This window comes from Priapulus caudatus, unplaced genomic scaffold (assembly GCF_000485595.1).
Source record: "Priapulus caudatus unplaced genomic scaffold, Priapulus_caudatus-5.0.1 Scaffold1686, whole genome shotgun sequence".
NCBI lineage: Eukaryota > Metazoa > Priapulida > Priapulimorpha > Priapulimorphida > Priapulidae > Priapulus > Priapulus caudatus.
The window spans coordinates 18,888-28,503 of NW_014578747.1; the positions used below are offsets into that span (position 1 = coordinate 18,888).

General features: G+C 48.8%; 1 protein-coding gene across 1 annotated transcript; it reads right to left on the minus strand.

Moving 5' to 3' along the window:
- Positions 1–344: 344 nt before the first annotated feature.
- On the minus strand, positions 345–8,714 carry LOC106817338 (phosphonopyruvate decarboxylase-like). The gene is made up of 4 exons (XM_014821997.1): positions 8,584–8,714; positions 6,576–6,810; positions 1,702–1,846; positions 345–1,281 (listed from the first exon to the last, which is right to left on the minus strand). Exons 1-4 carry the CDS (start codon positions 8,701–8,703, stop codon positions 606–608), a joined length of 1,176 nt encoding a protein of 391 aa, XP_014677483.1. The 5' UTR covers positions 8,704–8,714; the 3' UTR covers positions 345–605.
- Positions 8,715–9,616: the final 902 nt, after the last annotated feature.

A 9,616-nucleotide genomic window follows, 5' to 3' on the forward strand; every position in this document is an offset into this window, starting at 1 on the left:
CTTACCTGACTCTCCCCCTCCCGCCTTACCTGACTCTCCCCCTCCCGCATTGACCTGGTTCTCCCCCTCCCGCTTTACCTTACTTTACCTTACCTACCTATCTTTTATTCTTGTTGTTTGTGCACAGGGCGTGCGTGCGGTGTACTTGTGTGTTGCAGATGAGCATTTGAACGGCATTTACAGCAAGTTATCGATAATAATAGGCGAACTAGAGTAGAGAAACATTAAGACTTTAGTAGTAAATACATTTCGTGTTTATTTACCTTTTTTTATTTTATTGAGACGTTCCAAGTGCCTGTGAGATTGCCCATGACGTTAAAAACGAATCAACGTCAAACAATTATTGACTATATACGTCATTAATGTTCCTCCGCCAGCTCCTCCTTTCTTTCCCATTAATTTGACGTGTGAAAGTAGTGCATCAGAGCAGACTTGTTCCTCCGCCAGCTCCTTTTTTCTTTCCCATTAATTTGCCGCGTGAAGGTAGTGCATCAGATCAGACTTGTTCCTCCGCCAGCTCCTCATTTGTTTCCGATTAATTTGCCGTCTGAAGGGCGTGCATTAGGTCGGTCTTGTTCCTTCGCCAGCTCGTCCTTTCTGTCCCATTAATTTGCCGCGTGAAGGTAGTGCATTAGGTCGGCCTTGTTCTGCGTCGGCGTGCACGTCGGTCGTCCAAGATCCTTCCTCGCGCCGACGCGACACTTCACCTCGAGCATGACGGGACCGCGTGCCGCCCGCATCTTGCCCACGCTCTCCCTCACCTCCTCCTCCGTGCGCGCGACCAGCGTCTCCCGGTAGCCGCACGCCTCGGCGATTCTCGGGAAGGAAAAGCCGTCGTGGTTCGCCGCGTCCGTCGGCTGCGCGCCGGTGGAGTCGTGCGCGCCGTTGTTGAAGACGACGTGCTTGAGGTTGGGCAGGTCGCGCTGTCCGACCGTAGCCAGCGCCCCCATGTGCATAATCACCGAGCCGTCGCCGTCCAGACAGATCACGTGCTTGTTGGCGTGGAAGAGAGCGATGCCAAGCGCGATCGTGGCGATGTGGCCCATCGATCCGACGGTGTAGAAGTCGCGGCTGTGCGGCTGGCCGCGGCGGGCGCGGTACTCGAAGAGTTCTCGCGAGAGCATGCCGTTCGTGCTCACGCACACCTCGTCACCACGCAGCGCGTCGATGACGGCCGGCAGTGCCGCCTCGCGGGTCAACGCGAACGACGTTTGCTGCCGCTGCAGGCGGAACGGGAGGAACGTCTGTCGCTTCACGAGGAGGCAGTAGGGACCTTTCGCGCTGCAACAAAAGTTGCGAATAAATCGTTATAATTTAAAAGTCGTCGGCCGCATGCCTGCAATGTACGTAAGATTTCTAAGCGATAACAAACCGATCACGGGAGAATAACGAGAATGCGAAGAAATATAGCATCGGGCGGGTACTTTGCTTACGCGTGACGAATAGAATATAAAAGCCTCTTATCGCGCTTAGGGTGTATTAAATCTTCCGAAATCATACAACGTACAACGTAGAGCATTTCCGTGTTTGTAGCAGCTGTTGGCAGATATTCTCTTCTACAGAACCGGTTCGGATTCTGACAAGTAGGTTCAACAATATTTTTCGTCGAACGATCAACAAATTTGTTTTTCTCACCAAGCGTCGACGATCGTGGGTCCGTCAACGCGCGCACCGCGCTGGGACGAGCTCGTACACGCTTACCTGATCATGTGCTGGCGTGCCATTTCGAGCGCCTGCACCGCGCCCTCGTGGTAGTCGGGGAGCGGCTGGAAAGGTATTCCGAGCGACGCGAGCAGGCCCGGCGTGACGTGGCCCTGTACGGCGTGCTGAGGCTCGTCCCGCTTACCTGCCGATCGTTGCCATCATATTAACATATACACACTAGCTCTTGATAAAGCGCTAAACTCCCACAACAGAATACAACACGATTACTTGGCTCTTTCCCTCCCGCTTTACCTGGTTCTCCCCTTCCCCGCTTTACTTGGTTCTCCCGCTCCCCGCTTTACTTGGTTCTCCCCCGCCCCGCTTTACCTGGCTTTCCCCTCTCGCGTTTACCAGGTTCTCCCCCTCCCCGCTTTACCTGGTCCTCCCCAACCCCACTTTACCTGGTTCTCCCCCTCCCCACTTTACTTGGTTCTCCCCTCTCGCGTTTACCAGGTTCTCCCCTCCCGTTTTCCTGGCTTTCCCCCTCTCGCGTTTACCAGGTTCTCCCCCTCCCGCATTTACCTGGTTCTCCCCCTCCCCGCTTTACCTGGTTCTCCCCTCCCCGCTTTACTTGGTTCTCCCCCTCTCGCGTTTAACAGGTTCTCCCCCTCCCGCTTTCCTGGCTTTCCCCCTCTCGCGTTTACCAGGTTCTCCCCCTTCCGCTTTAATCTGGTTCTCCCTCTCCCGCGATTACCTGGTTCTGCCCCCCCTTCTCCGCATTTACCGCTGGTTCTCCCCTTTGCGCCTTCCAGGTTCTCTCCCTCCCCCCGCGTTTACGCTTGGCTCCCATCCGTGCTTTTAGCGCAGGCTGCTCCCCGCTCCCGCGCTTTACCTGGTTTCCTCACGGCCATCTCGCCCGCCATTTACCTGACTCTCCCTCCGCGCATTTTACCGTGGTTCTCACCGCGCCGCGATTTACCGACTGATATGTCAGGAACGGCTTATGCACATTTTATCTGGCAAAATTATGACAGACATTTTTGGGTATCAAATCTGGGTTCATATATTCCTGAACTAATAATTTTTTTGAGGAGCCCAAGAATTTGACCCCGGAAACCTCCCCCCCCCCATGGGCCCGCTAAGGGACCCGAAACTGTTATTTGCCATATCTTTGCCCTTCTTTGGTCGATTTGAGCAAAGTTAGAGTCGATTTTGGGGTTTTAAACATCAAGGAATCGATTGGGCGTGGTTTGAAACCTAAATTTGTCCTTTAGAGTCAATTCTGGTATTTTGAGGTCAAAGGATTTATTAGATACATATGATACACTTTCTGTCTCTTGGAAATTCGGTTTCACTTAGTAGTAGTACACGTAGTAAAAATCTGACAGACTGACAGTCCGCAATCGTCCTCGGTCACTTGTTACATACACAGCCCACACTGACTGCATATCATCCTGTACATGCTTCAATTAGAGATTGGTGCACTTCCTGGTGCAAGTGCAGAAAGAAAGGCACATAACATTGTTCTTAGCGCATTTGCATGACTGGTACTTGAGTGTTCGGCTGCGACAAATGCCAGTCACGATGTCGAGGTTTGGTCTTGCTGCGTCTGTGGTCCATTGAATGTGGAGTTGGATCTGATAGAGTTTCCATCCACACATCTCAAGAGGAGGGCTGGGGATCTGAGTGAGGGTGTTACCCCACACCCATCCTGCCTGGTAGGCGCTGCAACGTACCGCCAGTCTGAAGGAATCCAATGAAGGTGGGAGGTCCCTTAACTCATCAGAACTTGAGGCCTGGAACATTGAGAACCGCAGTTCATTGAGATCTTGGTACACAGCCCTCTTTGAGTATACGTAGCACACAAAATCCACAAGTATCTTTTCTGTGCTGAGGATCACTTGTTCGGCTGGGCACCAGCTCAGTTATTTAAATGCCTCTGTCAGTTCATCCCTCATCGAGCACTTATTCCATTGAGAAAACCACATCTTCTTGGTCAGCTTGTAGAAAGAGCAGATAGAATCGGCGCCAGTGAAGCAGTGGAAGAATGGCTAGGCAGACGTCCTCCCCTAGTGACTCATAGCAAACATTGACATGAATGTTCTTGCTGTTCTTTCCAGAGTTAAAATCAACATGAAGCTCAAAGTCCGGGTCGATCTTAAGGAACTGGGGCATAAAGGCGAGAAGAATGACAATGACGTCCGAATCAACTGTCCGTACAGTCAATCGCGATAAACCACATGCCAACATGTCAATTATATGGCACACCATCCTGTTGTCCGCCTCTTCTAGGGTTTCCATCTTTTGCATGTATATAGTCCTTTCACCAGCATTTGTTAGAACATTTTCAAGACCATTAGTGACACAGAAATCTTTCTTCCAGGACCAGGAGGATGGGTTACCACAGCTTTCCGCAATTAGTGCATTAAGTCTGGTCTTGTTCTGATCATCTGTGAAAAAAGATTTAGACATATCCTTCGGGACAGTGCTATCACCAGTAAAGTTAACTTGCTGCCTTGAACCTTTGGACTTCCTTTCCGAGCGGGTGGGGCTCTTGATGCTTAACGGGTTATACTGGTCTGCTACAATATCGATTCGAGACGCGCCCAGGCGTGTGGCAGTGTTCTCAATGCTCTGCAGGACCCTGGAGACAAATTCATTGAAGGTTGACACCTCTGGAAGGACTGCAGCCTGCGCTCACATGGTCACTGAAAGGTCAACAACGAGTCCTTTGACATTTGTTGGACTTGGTGTAACCGCGTTTTCGGTGATGTCAGCCAAAATCTGTGACTTTGAACTGTGATAAAGGGATCCATTCTTTTTGACGAAGCACTCAGGTAATCCGGTTATCTCCCCCTCGAAAAGTTTCTTTGTCTCCGATTCACGGTTCTTGCAAGCATCTCTCAATTTGTTGAACAGTTGCTGGGTGACCTTGATGCGAGGGTTCTCAAATCCGACATCATCGGCACTGCTTGGAAGCTTTAGCATGTTTCTTGTTACCTTTAATTTGATAACATCGTCACTTCCATAGACGAATCTACTGCGACGAAACTCGTCATACTGTTGCACTCCAATTGTGAACACCCTTCCTGCATCATCGACAATGACCTCTGGGAAGATATAGGAGGAATTCAGTCTTCCAAACAATTCTGAGGTAAATGGATTGATAAGAATTTTACTGTGAACTTTTCGACAGTCTGATATGAACTTGCGGATAAAGGAAGGGGTGATCTTCTTGTGACCTTGAGCCAATGTAGGCCCCTCTATTGCAGACAAATATTGGTGAATTTCTGGCAGGCAGAGTTCAAGCTGACGAAGATATTCTTTGTCCTCGCGATTTACGAGATCAATGTACCCAGCCGTTGATTTGATTTTGTTGTTGTTGTGTTCTTGTGCTTGGTCCAGGGCTATCTTAGAGAATGCATTTCCTCTTGTGTTGAAAACAAAATTTCCCGACGCTAACTCCGTGTGCAGTGTGGGGAACTTGATTGGAAGAGTCTTGAAATCGTATATGAACACAGAGACCCAGCGAGCATAATGTGTATAGTCTAGCGAAAAAAATAAGGGTGCAATCGAATCGAGTGCCACAATCAGCAAGTTCAAGTTAGCTTCTGAAGGCCCGCACAACCATGAGGACTACCTTGATGTAGTGCAGCACGTGATACCAGTAGCCGAACATAGGGTCGCTTTTTGACTCTGACCACTCCTGGAATTGTGATGTCCTCATCTTCTCGAACAGCTTCATACGCGTCCTGCATGGACCGCGCCAAGACCACAGCTAACACTTGGAAGACGTACTGAGCTTTCTTGATGTTGTTGACATCACATACTGCCGTAGTAAGGCCCACAGTGTCCATTGAGGCAGCGGTGACGATACTATCCATCCCTATCCCTTTGAGGAGCTGGCCTATGAAGTCCAGCGCAGCCTGTTCAATGTGCAGGCCACCCATAAACACAAAGTAAGAATAACCAGAAGCTGCAGGACATGACCACTAAATAGTCTTCTTTAGCGCATACAATGGCTAATCTGAACATCCGACTGCGACCTGACCCGGATTTAGTTAGACCGCGTTTGTGTATACTAACGTTAGTATAATAGAGATCAGTGGTGCAAACCAACACAAAAAGAAAATGGAGGATGGGAGCATAAAAAAATAAATAATAAATATATTATAATTAAAATAAATAATATAATATAATAATATAATAAAATAAATAAATAAATATGCTAGCAGGATACCCGGCGTTGCGCGGGAAATAAAACACTCAGTTGGTGCATGACCACTTGGTTGAAAAAAACATATATAAAATATATGACAAGTTTAGGTTCCAAACCACGCACAGTCGATTCCTTGATGTTTAAAACCCCCCATATCGACTCTAACTTTGCTCAAATCGACCAAAGAAGGGCAAAGATATGGCAAATAACAGTTTCGGGTCCCTTACCGGGCCCATAGGGGGGGGGGGTTCCCGGGGTCAAATTTTTGGGCTCCTCAAAAATTTCATGGTTTAGGAACATATGCACCCAGATTTGACCCTTAAAAATGTCTTTCATAATTTGCAGATTTGGGCTCTGTTACGTGCATATAAGCCTCCTGACTATGACTCTCCCCCCGCGTTTACCTGGTTCTCCCCCTCCCGCTTTACCTGGTTCTCCCGTTTCCGCATTTACCAGGTTCTCCCCCTCCCGCATTTACCTGGTTCTCCCCTTCCCCGCTTTACCTGGCGCTCTCCCAGCGTTTACCAGGTTCTCCCCCTCTCGCTTTACCTGGTTCTCCCCTCCCCGCTTTACTTTGTTCTCTCCCGACCAGATTTATCTAACTCTCGCCCAGCGTTTACCTGGTTCTCCCCCTCCCGCTTTACCAGGCTTTTCCCCTCCCACGTTTACCTGGCTCCCTCCCGCTTTACCAGGCTTCCCCTCCCGCGTTTACCTGGCTCTCCTCGCCAGCCGACTAGCAGCAGCATCGGCACGCTGTACACTCCCGTTGAAGCCAGCGACAGCAATGGATTGATGGCGTTGCCCAGTCCCGAGTTCTGCATGTAGACGAGACCGTGGCGCCCCGTGGCGATGTGGTATCCCGCCGCCAGCGCCACCGCGCTGCCCTCGTTGCACGTGATGACGTGGTTGGATCGGGCAACCTTACTAGTCACGTACGCGCAGAAATCCTGTAACAATGGAATAAGAAGGACAACGTTAGACAACAATACCTGAGCCGTAGGCTAAGCAAATTCCTAGGGGGGGGGCAGTGGCGGATCCAGGATTTAAAAGAGGGGTGGAAACAGGTGGGAGGTCTGGGGGTCCTCCCACCGAAAACTTTGAAAATGTAGATCGCAGGAGATGGTATTTGAGGCACTTTTGAGTACATGTACAGCCTTCATTCTGACTACAACAATTCTCTTTTAATAGAACAATTGATTTTTTAAATTTTGCTCCAAAATCTAGATGGTCAGCTGCCCCTCTTGCCCCCCGCAGGCTATGCGGCCCTGAATATGTCGTTGAACGGTTGCGGAAATGTGCTTGCAGAAAGACGATTATTTTTGGAACGCGGTAGCACTCACTTCTTCACAACACTCACTACTTGAGTCTACTTCATTCACATGCTATACCAGCGTCGCAATACATTCCGCAATTCTCTTACATACTCCCATTACTGGTAGGTTTGCAGGGCAAAGACTGTTATAGAAATCTCAGCAAAGGAGCTGCGTAGGGCCAATGCTCCATGGAACAATAGCGGCAAAAAATGTGCTCATGTGCCATGTAACCGTTAATATTAATATTATATATATTTGGATATTATCCTGTTACTATTCGCTAGAAATTTTATTGACGGACACATTTTTGTTACGTAGACGAACGAATAGTTAAATCGCTGTCGGAGTGGTGCGCTACAATTTTCTATAACACGGATATTACGCTGCCAGGTAACGTACGAATTATCAAAAATGAACGGCGAGAGTTTTGGGTACAGACTACTATAGTCACGAAAGGGCCCATATATGTTGATGATACAAAATATTTAATAGATATTTAAAAAAAATCGGGGTTTAGCATCATATGCTCGTCCGCTTGGCAATAATTCGGGGAAAGGCGGTGAAAGGTAGGCCTACACAGCAAATATAATTAGCGCATATACTAAGAACATATCCTACATACACTGCATAAGAACATAAATAATTATACTGAGCACACATAATGAGCAGATGCACTGTCAGTTCCTCATTATTAGTTGTTAATATAGTTTGTGTTCTCTTGATGCACTCTTATGTTTATTTTCACTTTATCTGTGTTACGCTATAATACGCGCTCGCCGAACCAGTCATAAAATCAATGGGTCACTGTAAATAGTACTAGCCAAAAAATTTTCTCGACACAATGATCTACGAAAATTATCATGTTCGATAATTGCAATCGCGCAGCTTACTCGGTGCCGCGGTCATCTACATGCGACGTCGCGCACGACATCGCACATCGGTGTTATATAACTGCCGTCGTGTCGTGTGTTTTTAATCCATTCTAAACCACGACGTCACCATTTTTCAACCACGACGTCACCTTTTTTTCAACCACGACGTCACAAATTTTTAACTACGACGCTTTGCTTTTTAACCACGACGTTGACCTTCTTCAACCACGCTGTCACTCTTATTTTAAAACCACCTAGTCGCCATTTTAGCCACCTCGTCGCACTTTTAACCACGACGTCGCCGTTCATATAACTTGCAGAACATGGAATCAAAGGAGCCACGGTCCAATTATTCAATAATTTAAGTTGTCCAGAAACTTGTTTTTGTATTTTCAGTTACTTTAGAAACAATCTTATCGACTAAGAATTTGGGGATGTATTTAGCGATTGTAATTGGAATCACAATCAGAAGCAATCTTCTTGCAAAAATGGTGACATACGGTCGCGTAATGTATACGTCACGGCCACGTGTTACCTTGAGCAGGGAGTCGGGAACCCCGCAGAAGAATTCGACGCCGATGCTGCGCACTGCTTCGATGAAGCGAGCCGGATCGAGGAAGTCCCGTACCAGGAGCGGATCATCCGGAGCTGGCATACTCCGCTCCTTCTCCATCACCACTGCCGCCGAGGCTACTTCTTCCTCCTCCGGCACCGCCTCAGCGTCACCTCGCGCGAGGACGCTGCACGTATGCAGGGGACAGCAACTCGGCGACACGCCGGCCGTACTGGCGGCCCGCAGGAGAGGGGAGCGGCGGGGACGGAGCGCCTGCCGACAGGCGACGGTTGGCAGCGACGCGAGCTGCAGCATTAGTCTACGAGACATGGCGACGACGACGGCGGCGGCCCGCTCATGTAGCAGATATGTCGTGAGCTGCAATAAGCCAGTTCGTAGTTAGCCAAAGGTTTGTGTGACGTCACAGATCACCGGGTCATTTGTGACAAAAATCTATGAAATCTCGAGTGCGGCGTGCGCTCTCGGTTCAGTACGTATATGTAGGCCTACTACATATATTCTGTGTACATGCACACACACGCATGTGTACGTGCACACACACGCACGCACGCACGAGTACATGCACGCACGCACGCACCTGTACGTGCATACGCGCGCACGTGTACGTGCACATGCACGCACACACGCACGTGTACGTGTACACGTACGCACGCACGCACTCTTACGTGCACACGCACGCACGCACGCACGCATGTACGTGCATGCCCACGCACGCACCCACGTGTACATGCACAGATGTGCTAGCATTGTGGCAGTGGTATCCTGAGTGTACAAAGGTGCACAGTTTGTGCATGCAGTTTGCATAAAACAGGAATTTGAGGCACGTGATTTGTATCAACCACGCCTGCGGGAAAGATGTGTTTGTTTACAGCAGCTGCTGTAGACCACACAGGCACTTGGAGCGTTTCAATAAAATATAATGCTAAATAAATACGAAATCTATTTACTACCAAAGTCTCTATACTCTCTTTTACCTATTATTGCAGACAATTTT

Excerpts from the sequence above, each read along its gene's own strand:
- LOC106817338 (XM_014821997.1), bottom strand. The coding sequence starts at position 8,703 with ATGCCAGCTCCGGATGATCCGCTCCTGGTACGGGACTTCCTCGATCCG. Across the intron at positions 1,847-6,575 it reads CGGCTGGCGAGGAGAGCCAG|GTAAGCGGGACGAGCCTCAG; the intron begins GTAAACGCGGGA and ends AACGATCGGCAG. Across the intron at positions 1,282-1,701 it reads GCACGCCAGCACATGATCAG|CGCGAAAGGTCCCTACTGCC; the intron begins GTAAGCGTGTAC and ends CTTTTGTTGCAG.